This window comes from Pongo abelii, chromosome 9 (genome assembly GCF_028885655.2).
Source record: "Pongo abelii isolate AG06213 chromosome 9, NHGRI_mPonAbe1-v2.0_pri, whole genome shotgun sequence".
Lineage (NCBI taxonomy): Eukaryota > Metazoa > Chordata > Mammalia > Primates > Hominidae > Pongo > Pongo abelii.
The window spans coordinates 9,850,375-9,872,937 of NC_071994.2; the positions used below are offsets into that span (position 1 = coordinate 9,850,375).

Sequence of the window (22,563 nt, forward strand, 5' to 3'; positions counted from 1 at the left end):
TCTTTCCGACCCCGCGGAACCTCACCGCGCCCCTCGCAGAAGTCAGTTGCTCTCCCCGGCCCGCCCCCCCCACTTCCTGGCCGGGAGTTGGGCCCGCCCCCGCGCGCCTCCGCCCCCACCTTCATCTCCAGCCGCGGCTCCCATTGGCCGGCGCACACCTGCCCGTCCGTCGGGGGGCGGGGCGCAGTGCCCAGGTGAGGGCGCGCTGGCGCCGGCGGAGGAAGGTGACAGCGGGGAGGGTGGGAGAGTTGGGGGGAGGACGCGCGGACACAGCCTCAGACGGTTGGGCGGACTGACGGCCCGACAGGCGGGCATGCGGGCGGCCAGACTCTAGCCAAGCAGCGAGGCTCCCGCCGCAGCCATGGAGCGGCGGCTGCGCGCGTTGGAGCAGCTGGCGCGGGGCGAGGCCGGCGGCGGCCCGGGGCTCGACGGCCTCCTCGATCTGCTGCTGGCGCTGCACCACGAGCTCAGCAGCGGCCCCCTACGGCGGGAGCGCAGCGTGGCGCAGTTCCTGAGCTGGGGTGAGTGGCGGGGCGGCACGGAGCGGGGGCGGACCTAGGGATATCGCGCCGAGACCCCGCACCCGCAGACTTTCCCGCAGGGACCCGCACCCCCACGGGCTTCCCTCGCAGACTCCCTGCAGTGGCCCTGACGCGTACCACCGGACCCCCGCGGCCCGCACACTCACGTGCACACCTCACCCTCACTCCAATTCTCACACACGCTCCTTCCCTCTCACAGACCCCGACACATGCACACACACACACGAACTTGTGCCCAGGTATTGACCGCAGACGCATGTACCTAGTGCACCGCCTAGAGTCCCGTACAGATGTCCTTGCTCACAGGCCACACCTGACGCAGGACACACACAGACCCTCATGCATGTCACCCACTGACACACGGGCTCTGTTTCTCCTTCCTCTCGGATGCATTGAGACACACAGCTCACGAAGAGACCCAGGGAGCGCTGCAGACCACCCCGACCGCACTGGCACTGCAAAACACACAGATCTGTAGGTATCGCACACTTGCAGACCTTCCCCCGCACCAACACACACACCCCCAGCTCCCTGCGTACAAGACCATTGCAGCCTGGACTCAGGAACCGATCTCCAACCCTTGGCCTGTGCAGGCTGCTGGCCAAGCTCCTTGGGGGCTGTGGCCCCGGGGCCGGGGAGGGGGGCCTAGCTGGAGATGGGTCTGTACCTTTCCTGGGAGACTCATCTGAGTCACTGGGAGTGGCTGGCCCGGGGTGACCCTGAACCCACTGTGGGCACTGGCGCCAGCTGGAGGGTTCCCTGGTCACACCCTGCCGGGCCATGGGGAAAAGGCACGGGGGCCTGGCCAGGGCGGGGTGAGGCAGGTGTTTGCCCAGTGGGCAACTAGCGTTCCTGGCGCTCCTGAGCTCTGGGAAGGCACAAGGCCTGGGGTAGAGGGGGAGGCTGCCACCCAGATGTGCCAGGGAGTTGTCCCCAGCCCCAACCCTTCCATCCAGGGCGAGGCAGTCAGAGGCCCCTGCCTCTGTGCCTGTCTCCCGGGTATGCCTTCGTGCTATGCGTGTCTGCCTGTTTTGTTGTCACCCCCCCCATGACACCCACACACGTGTGTGTGTTTGCACACACATGTGTGCTCCTCCCTGACTGCCTCCAGCACCTCTGCCTGGGACCCCGGCATGGGGGCCCTCTGTTGACAATCTCCCGAGGTAACTCAAAGGGCTGTGACTCATTCCTCTCCTGCTTGTCTCTACTTGTCCCTGCTCCTGCCCGGAGCCCCCATGCCCTGTGGGAGGACAGAGGATTAGGCGGCCTGTCCAGAGGCCTGGATCCTCCTGCCTGTGGGCCTGGGCTTCGGCCCTCTTCTGGCGGGTGGGTCCCTATGGTGCTGGCTTCACCTCCCACGGGGAGGCCCGGGGCTGCTCCTCCCCAGCTCCACACACAGACCTGGGAAAGAGACAATGAATTTCTGTAATGAGGTTTCCACCCCGCCCCCGCTGCGGGCTTCTGCCTGATAAACCTGTGGAACAGCTCTCTGTCCCACCCACAGACCCACCCAGCTGGCAGGGAGTTTACCTCCTGGCAGGGGGAAACTGAGGCAGGGCGCCAGACCACAGCTGCCCCTCATCCTGACTGATCACTCCTGCCTCCCTAAGACCCAATTCCTTCCCAAAACCTGTGGCTAATCCAGGCCTGGAAAGTGCCTGGGAGTGGCTGGAGTTGCCTCTCCTGGAGGTATCTTGGATGTGAGGAAAGAGGACGTTCTTGACCAGACAAAAGCCTCGTCCAGACAGGGAGGCAGGGCTGGGAGTGAGAGAGCCGGTCAGGCCTGGAGGCATCCTGAGCACTCACACCTTCAGGGGCTAGTGCTGGCACCAGGGAAAGGCATCTTGGTCCTGTTTGTGAGTCTCGTGGGCACCTCGGCAGACTGGCATCCATGCCTCCAGCCTGAGAGGCCCCACGTGGGAAGCATAGAGCCTGTCCTCCCTGCCTTAGGGGCTGCAGGCCTCACCCCCAACCAGGTACCTCTGTGCCTACAGGGTCCCTGGACCCAGGCCCACAGCTCCTGAATGGGAGAGAAGCCTCTCTGGGGATAAGGAATGTCACCCGTCCAGTTTCCTAAGACAGGCCCTGGCCTGAACCTGTGAGGGGGCCAAGAACTGTGAGGTGGGGGTAGGAATGGTGTCCCCATGGTCCCCAGGGTGACCTGGCCAAGCAGAGTCAGGCCGCAGACTGGGCAGGACTACAAGTCCCATCAGCCCCTGGGATGGAGGCTGCCTAGAGTCTGGGGCCAGGGGTCCAGGGAGGTCCAGGGACCAGGCGGTCAGCTGAGCCCGGCCTCTGACCTCCCGCACTTCCTGATCATGGCCAAAGGAGCACCAGCTCCTGCCAACCCCTTGGCCCGAGGCTGTCCCTGGGGAGGTCATCCCTGCCTGGGCTCACAGGAGTGGCAGCTCCTGGCTTGCCCAAGGTGAGAAGGGGAATGGAGCCCTCCCTACATGCACTCTGAGTCCCGCCCTGTGTCCCCTCAGCCAGCCCCTTCGTATCAAAGGTGAAAGAACTGCGTCTGCAGAGAGATGACTTTGAGATCTTGAAGGTGATCGGCCGAGGAGCCTTTGGGGAGGTGAGCAAAGGGCCTGGGGTAGGTGGGGAGGAGGTGTTCACACCGGGCTGGGCTCACCCCGGTCCTCCCTGTGGCCTTAGGTCGCCGTGGTGAGGCAGAGGGACACTGGGCAGATTTTTGCCATGAAAATGCTGCACAAGTGGGAGATGCTGAAGAGGGCTGAGGTCAGTGTGGAGTCTGGTGGGCCCTCGGGCACCCTACAAATGGGTGTGGGGGAGGTGTATGCTGCCAGGCCTATGGGGCATGGGGGGGGTGGGCAAGGCTGCAGACCAGGCAAAGGGTGCCACCCTCAGCAGCCACTGATTTGTTATCTTTCTCACAATAAACCCTTTATTTAATTTTTTAAATTTGTTTTGTTTTGTTTTGTTCTTTGTTTTATGTTTTTTTGAGACGGAATCTCGCTCTGTCAACTAGGCGGGAGTACAATGGTGCTGTCTTGGCTCACTGCAACCTCCACCTCCCAGTTCAAGCAATTCTCCTGCCTCAGCCTCCCGAGTAGCTGGGATTACAGGCACCTGCCACCACACCCAGCTGATTTTTGTATTTTTAGTAGAGATGAGGTTTTGCTATGTTGGACAGGCTGGTCTCGAACTCCTGACCTCAGATGATCCTTCTGCCTCGGCCTCCCAAAGTGCTGGGATTACAGGTGTGAACCACCGTGCCCAGCCTACAATAAACTCCTTTTTTTAAGACAGAGTCTCACTCTGTCACCCAGGCTGGAGTGCGGTGGCGTGATCTTGGCTCACTGCAACCTCCACCTCCTGGGTTCAAGGGATTCTCATGCCTCAGCCTCCCAAGTAGCTGGGATTACAGGCGTGTACCACGACGCCCAACTAAGTTTCTTGTATTTTTAGTAGAGTTGGGGTTTCACCACATTGGCCAGGCTGGTCTCCAACTCTTGGTCTCAAGTGATCTGCCCGTCTTGGCCTCCCGAAGTGCTGGGATTACAGGCCTAATAAACCGTTTTGAAAACAACCAGAGTCATTCCCATTTTCCATATGGTCATGCTGAGGCCCAGAGCCACGGAGCGTGGGCTTGGGCTCAGTCGCAGCCAGACAGGGGACAGTAGAACTATGACCTCCATCCGAGCTCCCAGACTCACAGAATCTTTCTCCATCCCATGAGCTGGCAAGGGGGCATCCTGGGCTCTGATCCCACCCCACCCCTTACTTCCCCAAACGTGCTGCAGACAGCCTGTTTCCGGGAGGAGCGGGATGTGCTCGTGAAAGGGGACAGCCGTTGGGTGACCACTCTGCACTATGCCTTCCAAGATGAGGAGTACCTGGTGAGGATACGGGGCGGGGCTGGACGGGAGCATCCTAGGGACACAGGAGAGGGCCCTTGGGGCCAGGGGCACTGGGCCCAAAGAGAGACCCCTCTTGGGACCAAGAGACCCCCACTTCCCACCAGTTCCTGGGCTTGGTGCCTCCTGCCTGAGCCCTGGCTGGGAACTGGCCAGCCCAGAGCTGCTGGGAGATGCAGCCCTGCCTTCCCAGAGCCCTGCGGGACCGCGGTGAAGTGGCCAGGTGCACCCTTCCCCTGGGTCTGATTCTTGTCCCCCACCTCCAGTACCTTGTGATGGACTACTATGCCGGTGGGGACCTCCTGACGCTGCTGAGCCGCTTCGAGGACCGTCTCCCGCCCGAGCTGGCCCAGTTCTACCTGGCTGAGATGGTGCTGGCCATCCACTCGCTGCACCAGCTGGGTTATGTCCACAGGTGGGGCCCCAGCCCCGCTGCCCTGCCCAACCCCTGCCAGCTGTGCTGGGGACAGCTGATGTCGGCTGAGCACTCACCATGTGCCAGGCACTTCTCTGGGAGCTCATCCGTGTGCTTCCTTGGAATCATACCAAAGAGCCCTCTGTGGCAGGGGCTGCTGCTGTGTCCGGCCTACAGCTGAGGGGTCAGAGTTTAGCACAGGGAAACACCTGTCTCGAGGTGACTCGGCTCTCAGGTGGCCAAGCCGTGGTCTGCACTGGGGAAGTCTGACTCCTGCGTCCCCCACAGCACACTCTGCCACCTACAAGGGTTGTCCCCACACATCCTTTCTACAATCTAGCCATCTTCCTCCTTCTGGCCTGTGGGACCATCTACATGCACACACGTTGCTAATCACATGAGCACCTACACACAGGAATGTGTGTGAGCTGGTGCTGGCACACACCGTGCACGTGCACCTGGGCGTGTGCCTAAATGGCCACTTACACACAGGTCAAGCCCCTCACTCTCCCTGCCTGCCATCCCCCAGGGATGTCAAGCCAGACAATGTCCTGCTGGACGTGAACGGGCACATTCGCCTGGCTGACTTCGGCTCCTGCCTGCATCTCAACACCAACGGCATGGTAAGGACCCTGCCCCAGAGTGGGAGCAGGGGATACCAGGCGGGCCAGGCTCTCAGGAAAATGGGAGGCCCCAGGCCTAGTGCAGAGGCATCAGGCTCCCTGGGGAAGGTGGGTGAGACCCAGGCCCCAGGTGGGCAGCAGCAGGCCAGCCTGGCAAAGTAGGGGTGACCCGGCCATCGCGAGGGGCCAGCAGCCCCAGCCAAGCCCGAAGCTGTCCTCATGGCTTCACCACCACCACCACCCACAGGTGGATTCATCAGTGGCAGTAGGGACGCCGGACTATATCTCCCCTGAGATCCTGCAGGCCATGGAGGCGGGCAACGGCCACTACGGCCCACAGTGTGACTGGTGGTCGCTTGGAGTCTGCGCCTATGAGCTGCTCTTTGGGGAGACGCCCTTCTATGCTGAGTCCTTGGTGGAAACCTACGGCAAGATCATGAACCACGAGGTCTGGACACCAGGCTCTGGGCTTCCAGAGGGGGCAGTGGGACCCCCGAGTCTGTGTGGTTGGAAATACCTGCAGGTGAGGCTGGGTTCCTGGACACTTGACCCAGCCTGCCCCCTCCCCCCACCCACAGGACCACCTGCAGTTCCCCCCAGACGTGCCTGACGTGCCAGCCAGCGCCCAAGACCTGATCCGCCAGCTGCTGTGTCGCCAGGAAGAGCGGCTAGGCCGTGGTGGACTGGATGACTTCCGGAACCATCCTTTCTTCGAAGGCGTGGACTGGGAGCGGCTGGCGAGCAGCACAGCCCCCTATATTCCTGAGCTGCGGGGACCCATGGACACCTCCAACTTTGACGTGGATGACGACACCCTCAACCATCCAGTGAGTGGCAAAGGCCACTGCAGAAGGGGAGCTGTCCTACCCCCTTGTTGGCTGGGGGAACCCTCCCTCTGAAGTCCCCTGGGGTAGGCTGAGGGTGAGGCCTTCAGACACCAGGGCTTATGATTTATGGACTCCCAGACTGACCCGTTCTAGCCGCCATCCCCTGGCCCAGCCTCTTCCAGCCAAACTGGGGTGGGGGAGCATCTCCCACAGGCTCCCCATGCTCGCCTGCACTGAGGTGGGCTGTGGCGAGGGAAGGCCCTCTGACCACAGGTATCATCCTATTAACTAGAATCCATATAAGGAAGAAAACTCCCAGCAGCTCCTAGGAGACTTGTGGGAGCTGGGGGTCTGTTTGGGTTGGGCCGTGTTACCCCCCCAAGTTCCCACCTGAGCAGGAGGCGGTCGCACCTGGTCCCAGGAGGCTGCTGGGCCTCGGTCCTCGGTCCTCAGCCTGTGGACTCTGACTCTCCTTCCCTCTCCCTCTGCAGGGGACCCTGCCACCGCCCTCCCACGGGGCCTTCTCCGGCCACCACCTGCCATTTGTGGGCTTCACCTACACCTCGGGCAGGTGAGGCTAGTCCTCACACACCTGGTGGGAGGCTCGGGGTTGCCTGACCTGGAGCACACTGGGTGCATAGCCCAATGGGGCCCTGGGAAGGACGGCAGAAGGGCTCCCCAGGGCCTGCATGTGGCAGGTGCTCTAGCCCTCACCCTCGGGCTCCTGGTGAAGCCACACCCAGGTCCCACTGGGCCACATGCCAGCACATGGCTCTCATGGCGCCTTCCACGAAGGGCGAGGATGCACTGCACCTAGAGCCAGAGGTGTAGGGTTCGAAGGCCCCTACTGCTCCCGGGCCTCACTCTGTGGCTCTGTAAAATGGGTGGGATGGACCAGGCGTGGTGGCTCATGGTTGTAATCCCAGCACTTAGGGAGGCCAAGGCGGGTGGATCACCTGAGGTCAGGAGTTCAAGACCAGCCTGGCCAACATAGTGAAACCCCATCTCTACTAAAAATACAAAAATTAGCCGGGCACGGTGGCAGGCGCCTGTAATCCCAGCTACTTGGGAGGCTGAGGCAGCGAGAATCGCTTGAACCCGGGAGACGGAGGTTGCAGTGAGCTGAGATCGCGCCATTGCACTCCACCCTGGGTGACAGAGCAACTCTGTCTCAAAATGGGTGGGATGATCTCCACCTACTCCCATTCGAGGGGCTGGCCTGAGACCGCAGTGAGGTCCTGGTGCGGGTGTGCTCTGAGGTGGAAGGAAATGGGTCAGATCCCCACTTCTCAGGGCCAGCCGGGCCACTGTCACCACATCCTGTCCTCGACAGCCCTTGGGAGAGGCCTTGTCACCACCATCTTCCCCTGAGGAAACTGAGGCTAAAATACATTGTGTTCGAGGTGATACAGCTTGTAAGGGTCAGGACGAGGGCTTAAACTTGGGCCTGGGGACCCGGAGCCTGTGCCCTGAAGCTGCTGCCCTGGGCTGCCACCCATGGCACCAGTCTGGGGTCTCCCGAGGGCAGGGTCTGTTTTGGCTGTTTCACAATTAATGAGTGATTCGATCCAGGAGGATGGAGGAGACTCTGTGGGGTGAGGTTTCTACCAACACACATGGCCCCTGTCCCCCCACAGTCACAGTCCTGAGAGCAGCTCTGAGGCCTGGGCTGCCCTGGAGCGGAAGCTGCGGTGTCTGGAGCAGGAGAAGGTGGAGCTGAGCAGGAAGCACCAAGGTACTGGGAGCGGCTGGGCCGGGCCTGCGTGTGCTGGCTCTAGGGGCTGCTGCTGCGGGAGTGGACTCACCTGTGGGTACCACCTTCCCTCCAGAGGCCCTGCACGCCCCCACAGACCATCGGGAGCTGGAACAGCTACGGAAGGAAGTGCAGACTCTGCGGGAGAAGCTGTCAGGTATCCCTTCCGCCCACCCCCGCTGGGGCTGAGTCCCACCTGGGCTCGGGCTCGCTGTATGGTCCTGGGGGAGCATTTTACGCTCTCTGAGCCTGCGTGTGGGAAACAGGCCAAGGAGACTTGCTCCTGGGCTGAGAGGCTGGGGCCGCCAGCACTTGAGGTCTCAGTGACTCTTCCCGGCAGAGATGCTGAGGGACAAGGCCTCATTGTCCCAGACGGATGGGCCCCCCACTGGTAGCCCAGGTCAGGACAGTGACCTACGGCAGGAGCTTGACCGGCTTCACCAGGTGAGGGCTGGGTGAGGTGGGTGAGGGCCGGGTGAGGTGGGTGAGGGCCGGGTGAGGTGGGTGAGTTGCCCTGGGCTCCATGGACAGTTCATGCCTGACTCTGGGCCTTGTCCTTCCCCGCTCCCTCACCTGCCTCCTCAGGAGCTGGCCGAGGGTCGGGCAGGGCTGCAGGCTCAGGAGCAGGAGCTCTGCAGGGCCCAGGGGCAGCAGGAGGAGCTGCTTCAGAGGCTGCAGGAGGCCCAGGAGAGAGAGGCGGTCACAGCTAGCCAGACCCAGGCCCTGAGCTCCCAGCTGGAGGAAGCCCGGGCTGCCCAGAGGGAGGTGGGTGACCAGGGTGGGTAGGGACAGCACCTGGGCCCTGCCTCCTGTGTGGCTGGAGGGAGCATGGGGAGCTTGGTGGGAGATGCTGCCCCCCGGTTGTAGCTGGCAGAGGCTAGGCTAGGGGATGGTGGCTGGGACGGGGCAGTCTGGGAGTCCGTGCCTCCTCACGTCCACTGTGGCTGGCAGAGTCTGGAGTCCATGGCAAGGTGGGCAGAGGGGCTGCCGAGGGCAGAGTTGGCAGTGGCCTGCCTCTGCACCCCTCACAGCTGGAAGCCCAGGTGTCCTCCCTGAGCCGGCAGGTGACACAACTACAGGGACAGTGGGAGCAACGCCTTGAGGAGTCTTCCCAGGCCAAGGTAGTCAAGTCCTACCCCCTTGGCAAAAGGCACTTCCCTACCAGCCTGACCCCACTCAGAGCCTCAGGGCCAGGCCTGTGTCCCGGGTGGGTGGGCCATGGCATCTTGGGTCTCTGCCCTGACCTCCTCCATGTCCCCAAGACCATCCACACAGCCTCTGAGACCAACGGGATGGGACCCCCTGAGGGTGGGCCTCAGGAGGTCCAACTGAGGAAGGAGGTGGCCGCCCTGCGAGAGCAGCTGGAGCAGGCCCACAGCCGCAGGTGAGCCAGGCAGCTGGTGGCAGGGAAGGGCCGGGCCTGGCCTGGGCAGTGAGTCACGGCGTTGGCCTTGGCCTTCTCCTCCCCAGGCCGAGTGGTAAGGAGGAGGCTCTGTGCCAGCTGCAGGAGGAAAATCGGAGGCTGAGCCGGGAGCAGGAGCGGGTGAGCAGGGGGACGGATGGAGGGCACGAGAGACGGACAAGGCAATGGGGAGCCAGTGGGCGGGTGGGCAAGCTGTAGCCAGTGAGCCGGGTGGACGTGGACGAGGCTCGGGGTGCTGGGGTACCTACACGGAGACGGCAGTCCCAGGAGTGCTGGGGCCTGGGGCTGACCTTTCCTCTGGCCGGCCCCAGCTAGAAGCAGAGCTGGCCCAGGAGCAGGAGAGCAAGCAGCGGCTGGAGGGTGAGCGGCGGGAGACGGAGAGCAACTGGGAGGCCCAGCTTGCTGACATCCTCAGCTGGTGGGTGCCAGGGATGGGTCGGGGTGGGGAACGTAGGCGAGACTGAGGGCCCAGCCCATGACCCTGAGCCCCTTCCCCATCAGGGTGAACGATGAGAAGGTCTCAAGAGGCTACCTGCAGGCCCTAGCCACCAAGATGGCAGAGGAGCTGGAGTCCTTGAGGAACGTAGGCACCCAGACGCTCCCTTCCCGGCCACTGGTGAGCCCCAGAGATGCCCCCGGGGGCTGGCTTGGGCAAGTCACTGACTTTCCGTGAGCTCAGCATCCCTGCTACTGAAGGTCACTACTGGAGGTGGGGACACTGAGCTCATGGGAGATAGTGACTTCCCTGAGCTCACAGTGGGTCATTGGCTGAGCTGGAGCTTTGAGCCTGGCTGGGTGGCATGGGTAGCAGGATGCTGTGGTAGGAGGGTGTCCCTGAGGCAGCCAGGCCTAGAAAGCATCTTATACGGGTGCTCCATGGCCACCAGGACCACCAGTGGAAGGCGCGGCGACTGCAGAAGATGGAGGCCTCGGCCAGGCTGGAGCTGCAGTTAGCCCTGGAGGCCGAGATCCGTGCCAAGCAGGGCCTGCAGGAGCGGCTGACGCAGGTGCAGGAGGCCCAGCTGCAGGCTGAGCGGTGAGGCTAGGGGCAGGCGCTGGGGGCCAGGGCTCGCACAGAGGCTGGTGGCGAGCCCTTGCTGTTCTCCCCAGCCGTCTGCAGGAGGCCGAGAAGCAGAGCCAGGCCCTGCAACAGGAGCTCGCCGTGCTGCGGGAGGAGCTGCGGGCCCGAGGGCCAGCGGGTGAGTGGCTGCCAACTGCTTGCCCTGGAGCCAGGCTCCCCCACAGCCTCCCGCTTGCCAAGGGGGCTCCACGATGGCCTGGCAGGGTGGTGGAGACAGGAGTCTGTTCCTGGACTCTGCCGCTTACTCCATCATCTGTGACCAGCACTTCTTGAGTGCCTGCTGTGCCCAGCCCTGCCCCACGCCTGTGGTCATTTCCCATTTTACTGAGGTGGGAACTGAGGCCCCTCCTGGCCCCTAGTTCCTCAGACCAGGGACCCCAGGCCAGTGACCCACCCTCTCTTTGCAGACACCAAGCCCTCAAATTCCCTGATTCCCTTCCTGTCCTTCCGGAGCTCAGAGGTAAAGACCAGGCCGAGGGGCTTGTTGGGGAGAAGTCCTGGGAGAGGCACAGGGACCTTGACTTTGCTCCTCTCTCTCCCATCCCCAGAAGGATTCTGCCAAGGACCCTGGCATCTCAGGAGAGGCCACAAGGCATGGAGGGGAGCCAGAGCTGAGGCCGGAGGGCCGACGCAGCCTGCGCATGGGGGTGAGGACAGGTGGGTCCATAGTAGGGGGCCTGGGCCCCGCCCTTGCCTGTCTCACTTGCTCCCTCGCCCTCCTGCAGGCTGTGTTCCCCAGAGCACCCACTGCCAACACAGTCTCTACAGAAGTTCTTCCTGCTAAGGTCAGTGCCCAGAGGGGCAAGCGGGGTGGGGGCACTAAGCAGTTCTGCCAGGCTGAATGGGCACTGTGGGGACACTCCACGTGCCTCGTGGCCAGCAGGCACAATTGGGGTGGAGGTGGTGGCAATGAGCTTGTCTGCCGCCATAGATTGGCTGGGACTCGGAGGTCACTGTTGCCTGGCTCAGCCCCTCATCTTGCCTGACCCCTCCGGGATGGGGCATGGGGCCCTGGGAGGCCTTGGGTAATGGCTATCCCCCTCCCCAGCCCGGCTCACACACGCTGCGCCCCCGGAGCTTCCCATCCCCGACCAAGTGTCTCCGCTGCACCTCGCTGATGCTGGGCCTGGGCCGCCAGGGCCTGGGTTGTGATGGTGAGAGTCCCCACCCCACCGCACACCCACCCACTGTGCTCCAGCCATAGTCCCAGGTGTGTGGCCCTGGCACACCCAGGCTGTTTCTCCCATCCCAGGGTCACTGGCACCTGCTGGTCAAATTTCCTACTGCTCAGCTTTGTTCCTTTTCTCACTTGATGAGGAATTGGGGACAGTTCAGGTGCCACTGTGGCTTCAGGGAAGCTGGCTCTGGACATGCCCCAGTCCTGGTTTGGGGCTGTCCCCTCCCAGCCTCACCTCATCCACCTTCTCCACTTTCCCCACAGCCTGCGGCTACTTTTGTCACACAACCTGTGCCCCACAGGCCCCACCCTGCCCCGTGCCCCCTGACCTCCTCCGCACAGCCCTGGGAGTACACCCCGAAACGGGCACAGGCACTGCCTATGAGGGCTTTCTGTCGGTGAGTGGGGGCCGAGGGAGGGGAAGACGGGCATGGGGGGCCGAAGGCCCCTGCAGCCGTCCCATGCTTGCCTTTCCGCCAGGTGCCGCGACCCTCAGGTGTCCGGCGGGGCTGGCAGCGCGTGTTTGCTGCCCTGAGTGACTCACGCCTGCTGCTGTTTGATGCCCCTGACCCGAGGCTCAGCCCGCCCAGCGGGGCCCTCCTGCAGGTCCTGGATCTGAGGTGGGTGCCGGGCAGTGGCATGGGGCAAGGGACTAGTGGTGAGGGGGGCAGTCAGGGACAGGGAGATTTCTGACCTGTTCTGTGAACCTCCCAGGGACCCCCAGTTCTTGGCTACCCCCGTCCTGGCCTCTGATGTCATCCATGCCCAATCCAGGGACCTGCCACGCATCTTTAGGGTGAGTGCCTGGGATGAGATGGAGCAGCCACCATCCACCTCCCCATGCTGTCCCCGCTCTGGCCACTGTCCCCCCACTCCATACTGCCCTCTTGGGCCAGCCCACAACCACAACACGCTTTCCACGTGAACACCTGGCCAGGTCTCACCTCATTTAGGATCTGCTGTGGCTTCCCATCGTCTGCGGGGTGCTCCTGACCTAGCCCTTGAGGCCCCAAGGCTCTGACCCTGCAGGCCTCTCCAGCCCTCTCCCTTGGCACCTCTCTCTGCTCTGGCCACACCTGGCTTTCTCCAGTTCTGAGGGCGCCCTGTGCCTGTGTGCGCCACATTCTCAGTCCTTCATGTCTGTCTTTGCACGGAATTGCCGGCCCTGCACTGGCGCCCAGCCCCTCACCTACCTTGACTACTCCTGGTTAGTTACTCGTCCCTCAGGCTCCAGCAGAAATGTCTGGTCTCCTGGGAAGTCATCCTTCACCTCCTGGCCCGGGTTTGGGGCCCTCTGTGTTCCCACTAGGCCCGTCCTTGCCCCATTATGGCACTGGTCGCATGGCTCTGGAGTTGTCTGTGTGCCTGTCTGGCCTACTCCCTGCTGCTGACAGTGCACGCTAGGCCCCCGGGGCACAGCGGCTGCTGGAGGCAGGAAGGGAGGGAGGACAGATGGCTCTGGCCCACGGCCCTCCAGCTAGGGTCCTTGCCCGCAGGTGACGACCTCCCAGCTGGCAGTGCCGCCCACCACGTGCACTGTGCTGCTGCTGGCGGAGAGCGAGGGGGAGCGGGAACGCTGGCTGCAGGTGCTGGGTGAGCTGCAGCGGCTGCTGCTGGACACGCGGCCAAGACCCCGGCCTGTGTACACACTCAAGGAGGCCTACGACAACGGGCTGCCGCTGCTGCCCCACACGCTCTGCGCTGCCATCCTCGGTGAGCTGGCGGAGGGGACTGGAGGGAGCAGTCCAGGCCTGCGGGAGTGCTGGTGTCTAGGAATAGTCCCAAGGGCCACTGCTACTGCCCATTCCCTGCAGCCACGAGACAGACTGCCTTGCACCACGTATGTGCTCCAGCCTCCTGTGTGCATGGCTGGGCCCCTAGGTAGGGGGCCTGGTTTATCCCCACTCCATTTCGCTGTGCCTCAGTTTCTGCTTTTTCCAAAAGAATCTCAAGCGAGTAGAAGGAACAAAGGCTTTTTTTTTTTTTTTTTGGAGACAGAGTCTCGCTCTGTCGCCCAGGCTGGAGCGCAGGAGTGCAATCTCAGCTCACTGCAACCTCCGCCTCCCAGATTCAAGCAATTCTCCTGTCTCAGCCTCCAGAGTAGCTGGGATTACAGGCATGCGCCACCTCGTCTGGCTACTTTTTGTATTTTTAGTAGAGAAGGGGTTTCACCATGTTGGCCAGGCTGGTCTTGAACTCCTGACCTCAGGTGATCCACCCACCTTGGCCTCCCAAAGTGCTGGGATTATAGGCGTGAGCCACCGTGCCCAGCCGGAACAAAGGCTTTAGAAAGAGAGAAACAAGGGTTCAGTCCTGGCTGTCTCACTACAAGCTGGGGGACTGGGGGAGCTGCTGTAGAACCACCCAGAGCCTCATAACATCTCCTGGGTGGAGCTGCCAAGAGCTTCACTTGTGCTCAGCCTTGAACCTGGGGCTCAGCAGGGCTCTTCTGTAACTAAGACTGGGAAAGAGGCATGAAACAGAGCTCCTCGGCGTCTCCCAGCAGCTGAGGCCCTGAGCCAGGCCCCGCTTTCAGGGCGGGAGCCACAGGAGAGGTTGTGCGGGTCCCTGGAGCAGTCGGGAACCAGAGGGGAGGGGATTTATTGAGCAAGGGGCTCTGCTGAACCCTCCCCTGCATCACTTCCTCGCTTCCTCAGAGCTGCTCTGTGAGGAAGTACCATCGTTGTCCCCAGTTTACATAAGGGGAAACCAAGGCTCTGAGAGGTGACGTGACTTACCCGAAATCCCACAGCTCAAGGTGATGGGCCTCACCCCAACCCCTCTGGAAGAGCCTGTCCAGACTGGGAGAGAAGGGTCAGTGAGGCAGGGACAGCGGGATTATTGCCACCCCCACTTCCTCAAGAGAAACAGGCACAGCAGGGCAGGTGGACTGCCCAATCTCCGTGTCATTGAGTGGGACTTCTGACCTCTGACTCTCTGCCTCCCTCTACCAGACCAGGATCGACTTGCGCTTGGCACTGAGGAGGGGCTCTTTGTCATCCATCTGCACAGCAATGGTACCTATCAAGGCTGGGCTAGGGTGGGCGTGGGCAGGGGCAGCCCCAGCGGGCAGAGGAGGATGGGGATGGGTCACTCTTCAACCACCTGCAAGTGACACTCTCCCCTCGCCAACCCTGCAGACATCTTCCAGGTGGGGGAGTGCCGGCGCGTGCAGCAGCTAGCCTTGAGCCCCAGCGCGGGCCTGCTAGTCGTGCTGTGTGGCCGTGGCCCCAGCGTGCGTCTCTTTGCCTTGGCGGAGCTGGAGAACATAGAGGTAGCAGGGGCCAAGATCCCTGAGTCTCGAGGCTGCCAGGCGCTGGCAGCTGGAAGCATCCTGCAGGCCCGCACCCCGGTGCTCTGTGTAGCCGTCAAGCGCCAGGTGCTCTGCTACCAGCTGGGCCCAGGCCCTGGGCCCTGGCAGCGCCGCATCCGTGAGCTGCAGGCACCCGCCACTGTGCAGAGCCTGGGGCTGCTGGGCGACCGGCTATGTGTGGGCGCCGCCGGTGGCTTTGCACTCTACCCGCTGCTCAACGAGGCTGCGCCGTTGGCGCTGGGGGCCGGTTTGGTGCCTGAGGAGCTGCCACCATCCCGCGGGGGCCTGGGTGAGGCACTGGGTGCCGTGGAGCTTAGCCTCAGTGAGTTCCTGCTACTTTTCACCACTGCTGGCATCTACGTGGATGGCGCAGGCCGCAAGTCTCGTGGCCATGAACTGTTGTGGCCAGCAGCGCCCATGGGCTGGGGTAAGGCCTGCAGAGGGCTTGGCAGGGGTGCCAGGCACCTTCAGTGGGTGGGTGAAGACAGGGTCCCGCCTCAACTCATGAGCCTGGCATTGGAGCCCTTTGGTGCCAGTTTGCATCCTCCAGCCCAACACCACCCTGTCCCACTCTCTGTGGCTTGCAGGGGACCTTCCTTTTCCGTGGCTGAGCTCATGCTCCTCTCCTGCCTGAGCCGCTCTCCTTTTGTTTGTACCCAGCAAACTTTTTTTTTTCTTTTGAGACAGGGTCTCCCTCTGTCACCAGGCTGGAGTACAGTGGCACAATCTTGACTCATTGCCACCTCCGCCTCCTGGGGTCAAGTGATCCTCCCACCTCACCCTCTCGAGTAACTGGGGGCACAGGTGTGTGCCATCATGCCTGGCTAATTTTTGTTTTGTTTTGTTTTGTTTGAGACAGAGGAGTCTCACTCTGTCGCCAGGCTGGAGTGCAGTGGTATGATCTCGGCTCACTGCAACCTCCGCTTCCCGGGTTCAGGTGATTCTCCTGCCTCAGCCTCCCTAGTAGCTGGGACTACAGGTGCACGCCACCACACCCAGCTAATTTTTGTATTTTTAGTGGAGACGGGGTTTCACCATGTTGGCCAGGCTGGTCTCGAACTCCTGACCTCGTGATCCGCCTGCCTTGGCCTCCCAAAGTGCTGGGATTACAGGCGTGAGTCACCACGCCCAGCCTAATTTTTGTATTTTTTCGTAGAGATGGGGTTTTGCCATATTGCACAGGCTGGGAGTCTCAAACTCCTGGACTCAAGCAATCCTCCCGCGTGGCCTCCCAAAGTGCTGGGATTACAGGTGTGAGCCACCGGCCCCGGCCTCTACCTGGCAAACTCTTAACTAGGTACCGCCCCAGTGTCAGCTCAGGGCCTGGAGCTGGTGGGCGCTCCAAAGATGACCGCTGCGATTGCTGTGGTCACCATTGCCTTTGTGCTCCCCGCCCTGCCTCCCCATCATTGGTCCTTTCCTTCTCTTTGCCCCACTACTTCTACGTCCAGACCTGTGTCATGGCTCTCATCACCTCCACTTCGTGACTGGCTTGGTGCACTGGGGTCCCACAGAATGGGCCGGGGCTGGTTTCCTCATCCACATCAAGCACCCAGCCCAGGGTGGCACACTCCAGGGGCGATGGGTTTGGAGGAATGAGTGGAAGAGTGAATGAAAGAATGAGGCAGTGGGGCAGTCTGGTGCATGCACAAGTAACTAGCATGATGGGTAAGGGCTGGAAGAGAGGGGCAGAGTGTCCTTTGTGAGCAATGGCTCTTTGGGGTGGGGCCTGCAGGTTGGGTGCCGCATATCACCCAAGCTGCCCAGGGCCAAATCGCAGCTCTCAGGACCAGCTGAGTGACCTGACCTTAACCATCGCATGGCTCCAGGGGTTCCATTCCCTCATCTGGAAATTAGGGGTTATAACAGTAGTACCTGCTCAGAGTTGTTAGAAAATTAAGGGAGGAAAAGCATGTCGTGTTTAGAACTGAGCCAGGCATGTGGTGAGTGGTCCAGGGTTATCTCTGATTTGATGTGGAGGCTGGGCCGGGCGACAGGGAGTCTTCAGAGGAAGGACCTTAGCGTGGGGCGTGGTAGTTACTGTGCTGTGGCAGGGGACAAGGTGTTCCCTGTGGAACAGAGGGGGAAACAGCTCAGAGGTGCCTGGCGTGCCCGCAGGGTACGCGGCCCCCTACCTGACAGTGTTCAGCGAGAACTCCATCGATGTGTTTGACGTGAGGAGGGCAGAATGGGTGCAGACCGTGCCGCTCAAGAAGGTGAGGGTCCGCCAGAGCCCTGGGGTAGCGCCGGGGGTGGAGGCGTGGCCTGACCGCTGTGCTTGCTGCCCCAGGTCCGGCCACTCAATCCAGAGGGCTCACTGTTCCTCTACGGCACCGAGAAGGTCCGCCTGACCTACCTCAGGAACCAGCTGGCAGGTGAGGGAGTGCGCGTGTACGGGTGTGTGCGTTCACCAGTGCGCACGTGTGGCTGTGTGGCCCTGAATGCCAGCTGACGGGGCCCTGGGAACGTGTGAGCACAGCCCGGCTCTCCACTTCTCCCACAGAGAAGGACGAGTTCGACATCCCGGACCTCACCGACAACAGCCGGCGCCAGCTGTTCCGCACCAAGAGCAAGCGCCGCTTCTTTTTCCGCGTGTCGGAGGAGCAGCAGAAGCAGCAGCGCAGGTGCGCGTGCACGACGCAGGGGCTGAGGCTGGGCGGGGCCGCCCCCGCTTGTGGGCGGGTCGAAGGGAGGGTGGAGATTCGCCACCCACTACCTACACCTCCGCCCGCAGGGAGATGCTGAAGGACCCTTTTGTGCGCTCCAAGCTCATCTCGCCGCCTACCAACTTCAACCACCTAGTACACGTGGGCCCTGCCAACGGGCGGCTGGGCGCCAGGGACAAGTCCCGGGTTAGTCCTCTGGAGCCAATCACAAGCCACTCTGGTGAGGCTGAGCCAATCACCGGCCTCTGTGGTGAGCTCTAGCCAATCACGGGCCGCTGTAATTACTCCTAAGGCCTGGGACTCACCCTTCTGCTGCCTGGGTCTTAAGTACAACCAGGCTGGGGGCACAGTGGCGTTCATTTGTCCTGGTCTGTTGTGCCTTGGGCCTCTTGTCCTTGTGCCTGCTGGTCCCAGCCCCTCCGCACTGTCACCCAACAGGTTCCCGAAGAGAAGGGCCGAGTTGCCCGCGGCTCCGGCCCACAGCGGCCCCACAGCTTCTCCGAGGCGTTGCGGCGCCCAGCCTCCATGGGCAGCGAAGGCCTCGGTGGAGACGCAGACCCCAGTAAGGCCAGCCCCGCAGCCTCCTGTGTGCTACCCCCCACCCCAAGTTTCCACCCCCTTTGGATCCCTGAAATCTGATCTTGGTATTTTTGTCCCCTCGTCTGTTGCTGGAGCAGTGAAGAGGAAACCTTGGACATCCCTGTCCAGCGAGTCTGTGTCCTGCCCCCAGGGATCGCTGAGCCCTGCAACCTCCCTAATGCAGGTGAGCGGGTCCGGGAGGCTTGTCCGTCCCCTATTCAAACGTCAGGCAGTTCTGTTTTGTGCTAGGCCTTGCACAGTGACCTAGGCTAGGGAACAAGTTGAGCCCATCCCTGCCCTCGATTCTACGAGATGCAGATTCTTACCTGTCTCACCCCACCAGTGGGCGCCAGCAGGATCCCGGAGGCAGGCCAGCCTAGGTGGGAATCTTGGCTCTGACTGTTCCAGCTGTGTGGCTCTGGGCAAAATGCCCAACCTCCCTGATCTTGTCTCACCTGTAAAATGATGTGGTTTCTGGGAGGCTGCATGAGCTGATGATACCTGCGAAGGGCTCAGCATAGTACCTGGCATGGGGAAGGTGCCACAGAAGGGGAGCTCTTGGGATTCTTTTTTTTTTTTTTTTTCCAGACGGAGTCTGACTCTGTCATCCAGACTGGAGTGCAGTGGCACAATCTCGGTCACTGCAACCCTCACCTCCCACATTCGAGCGATTCTCCTACCTCAGCCTCTCTCAAGTAGCTGGTATTACAGGTGTGCATCACCATGCCCAGCTAATTCTTGTATGTTAAGTAGAGATGGGGTTTCATCATGTTGGCCAGGCTGGTCTCGAACTCCTGACCTCAAGTGATCCGCCCACCTTGGTCTCCCAAAGTGTTGGGATTACTGGTGGGAGCCACCACGCCCGGCCACTCTTGGGATTCTTAATAGAGGCCCAGCCCACAGCAGGGAGTTGGGGGGTCAGAGGAGGGAGCAATCCATTCTGAATGAGGACAGGGGAAAACCTAAGAGAAGCCGGGGAGGTTCCCATTCCCCCTGCAGCCACATCTACAGCACACACATCCACCCACTCCCGTCACACCAGGCCACTCGGAGCCCTGGGGCTTGCCATGTTCTTCCACACCTGCAGGCTGTTGCCCCTGCAGTCCCCTGTGTTTTGAATGCCTTTTCTCTATCTTCACCTTAACCAACACCAGACTGCCCTCCAGGTGACCCACCAGGATCATCTTCAAAGGAGCTTTCCTGGCCGCTTGGTCAGGTAGTCATTGCCTCCCTGGGGCTGGTGCCACCTTTGCCACCCCGCTCCCTCCACACCTTCCTTGCAGCTCCTGCTGTGCCATGGGTTTCTTCTGGTGCCTGTTCTCCTCTCTTGACTGTGGGCTCCTTAGTGGTGGGGGTCAGGCTTCATTCTTCTGCCCAGAGTAAAGCATGTGTGTCGACTGAAGGAAGAATGGAGTGAATGAACAAAGGGACTTTGAGGCTGGGCACAGTGGCTCACCCCTGTAATCGCAGCACTTTGGGAGGCTGAGGCAGGCAGATCACTTGAGGTCAAGAGTTCGAGACCAGCCTGGCCAACATGGTGAAACCCTGTCTCTATTAAAAATACAAAAATTAGCTGGGCCTGGTGGCGCATGCCTGTAATCTCAGCTACCTGGTGGGCCGAGGCAGGAGAATCACTTGACCTGGGAGGCGGAGGTTGCAGTGAGCCAAGATCATGCCACTGCACTCCAGCCTGGGTGACAGAGTGAGACTCCGTCTCCAAAAAAAAAAAAAAAAAAATTAACTAGGCGTGGTGGTGCATGCCTGTCATCCAGCTACTTGGGAGGCAGAGGCAGGAGAATCACTTGAACCTGGGAGGCAGAGGTTGCAGTGAGCCAAGATCATGCCATTACTGCACTCCAGGCTAGGCGACAGAGCAAGACTCTGTCTCAGAAAAAAGAAAAAAAAAAGGACTTTGAGTCCATTCAAAGTTAAGTAGGAGCTCTCCAGGTTCTTCCAGTGACCCATTTACCACCTCCACTCCTCACCTCACATCTGGCTTCCTCCAGGGGCCCTGATACAGTGGGTGATGGGTCCTAAGGGGGCCTCCAGGAGCCACTGGCCCTGTGAGGAAAGAGTCCCCCCTGATCCTACCCCTTAACTTCCTTTTCTTTCTCCTGCAGGTCTCAGAACGGCCCCGAAGCCTCCCCCTATCCCCTGAATTGGAGAGCTCTCCTTGATGCCCTCTGTTAGGGCCCACCCCAATCCCAGGGCAGAAGGACGTGAGGGAGCGAAGAGCTTGAGGAATGCCATACTCCGGCTGGTCCGGGACATGGAAATTCGGACTCAGGGAGGACCCGGGCTGGGCAATGACTGGGAGACTTGCCTGGGTTCCCAGGACTTGGGGATCCTGACTCCCAGCCCTCATCCTGCCTTACCCCTCTGTTCCCAGCCCCAGCCTTTCTAAGCCATTGGGAATAGAATGGCCCCTTTTGTCCTGGTGTCCAGGGGTGATTGTGCCAAAGCTCTTATTTCCAGTGCCAAGCCCCCAGAGGCTTGTAAGAGTTGGGATGAGGGATGGAGAGGGACTGGGTCTCTGGGAACAGGTTGGAGGTCTTATCTGTGGACTGTCTGACTCGCAGCTGAGGCCAAGATGGGGCATGTCCTGGTCTCTGCTTAGCATCTTGGTGAGAAAAACAGGCGGTGATCCAGAGGAAGGGAAAGTAGAGAAGGAGGGAAAGGATGTAGGCGAAGGAGGTGAGAGACAGGATAGGAGGAAGGAAGTGGAGGAGGAGGTGATAGGAATTGGAAGGAGGTAGAAGCCGTGCAGAGGAAGAAGGGAGAGGGACGAAAGAGGAGCGATGAAGAAGAGGAGGGAGACAAAAAGAGGGATGGCGGAGAGAGGGAGTCTGGAGAACAAAGGGTCCTTTCTCTGGGGAGGGGTGCGGTGGGCGGGGCTGACACTGTCAGCCAATCCTCCCATCGGGGAAGAGAATCCTGGACAGGGACAGGATGGGGAGGGTATTTATAAGGGCTTTTTGGTGGGAGATGGGTACCCAGTGGGGGCCACTGGAGGGTCTCCGGGCACACTCTGGCCCTTCCCAGAAAGGGGGGTCCTTTTTCTCGAAGCTTCAACCAGTTGTGTATTAGGGGAACCTAGGGCGCATTTTACTATTGATGACAGTCATTATATTGTTATTATATTACTATTTTTATTAAACCTCCCCCCACTGAAATGCGGGGGCCAAAATAAGTATTTATCTCCTCAAATGCCACATTCCCAGGAGGGACAGACCCTGATGCTCTGTGAGGCAGCAAGAAACCAATAAAGATGCCGGGCGCAGTGGCTCACGCCTGTAATCCCAGCACTTTGGGAGGCTGAGGCGGGCGGATCACGAGGTCAGGAGATCGAGACCATCCTGGCTAACACAGTGAAACCCCGTCTCTACTAAAAATACAAAAAATTAGCCAGGCGTGGTGACGGGCGCCTGTAGTCCCTGCTACTCGGGAAGCTGAGGCAGGAGAATGGCGTGAACCCGGGAGGCGGAGCTTGCAGTGAGCCGAGATCTCGCCACTGCACTCCAGCCTGGGCGACAGAGTGAGACTCCGTCTCAAAAAAAAAAAAGAAAAGAAACCAATAAAGACAGCTTTGTAAGCTGCTGGCCTCCTTGCCTGGATCTGTCCTCTTGGGGTTCAGAAGGTGGGGGATTAGGAATGGTGGGAACAGTGGGGGTGTCCCAGACAGTTAAAGGCCAGATTGTCTTCCCTGCATTTTCAGGAATCAGGTGACATTCAAATGGGGTAAATGAAGGGACTTTACTAACTAAGGGCAGTTTACAGAAGCATGCACAGTGCTAAGGGAACACACCAATGAATGGCAGTGTCTCAGGGCCCAGGCAGCAGAGAGGAGCTGTTAGGACCCCCAGGCCACCCAGTCAGGAAGAGGCAGTGGTGCTACCCGACAGGAGCTCTAGCTTTTGGTAAAACTTGACCATGGCTGAGCTGAAAGGCAGCCTAGGAAATAAATTCCTCCGCCTCACTCCCTCCCATCTTCTGCCTCCCTTTGTCCAAATTCAACCAGCAGCCAGAGGCTCCAAGATTTCAGTGAACTGGCTGGGCACGGTGGCTCAAGCCTGTAATCCCAGCACTTTGGAAGGCCAAAGCGGGCGGATTGCGCCACTGCACTCCAGCCTGAGCGACAGAGCAAGACTCCGTCTCAAAAAAAAGAAAAAAAAAAGTCCTGGCTTGGTGGCTCACGCCTGTAATCCCAGTTCTTTGGGAGGCCTAGGCAGGTGGATCACCTGAGGTCGGGAGTTCGAGACCAGCCTGGCCAACATGGTGACACC

General features: G+C 60.8%; 1 protein-coding gene across 2 annotated transcripts; it reads left to right on the plus strand.

Annotated features, from left to right (window-relative positions):
* The first annotated feature begins 194 nt into the window (after positions 1–194).
* Positions 195–21,874, plus strand: CDC42BPG (CDC42 binding protein kinase gamma). 2 transcript variants are annotated; one of them, XM_002821544.6, is made up of 37 exons: positions 213–521; positions 3,029–3,120; positions 3,201–3,284; positions 4,310–4,405; positions 4,690–4,838; positions 5,368–5,461; positions 5,709–5,909; positions 6,040–6,288; positions 6,780–6,859; positions 7,926–8,023; positions 8,118–8,198; positions 8,382–8,485; positions 8,627–8,806; positions 9,073–9,162; positions 9,304–9,425; positions 9,512–9,584; positions 9,776–9,882; positions 9,966–10,080; positions 10,352–10,500; positions 10,575–10,663; positions 10,953–11,005; positions 11,094–11,192; positions 11,271–11,330; positions 11,594–11,699; positions 11,987–12,120; positions 12,203–12,342; positions 12,437–12,518; positions 13,219–13,435; positions 14,677–14,739; positions 14,863–15,462; positions 17,154–17,251; positions 17,326–17,410; positions 17,539–17,659; positions 17,770–17,887; positions 18,140–18,263; positions 18,379–18,464; positions 20,401–21,874. In XM_002821544.6, the coding sequence occupies exons 1-37, from the start codon at positions 362–364 to the stop codon at positions 20,455–20,457; spliced, it is 4,656 nt and encodes a 1,551-aa protein (XP_002821590.3). In that variant the 5' UTR covers positions 213–361; the 3' UTR covers positions 20,458–21,874. The 2 variants fall into 2 exon arrangements, with proteins under 2 accessions (XP_054381643.1, XP_002821590.3); XM_054525668.2 differs by lacking the exon at positions 17,154–17,251 and having other exon boundaries at positions 195–521.
* The last annotated feature ends 689 nt before the right edge of the window (positions 21,875–22,563 follow it).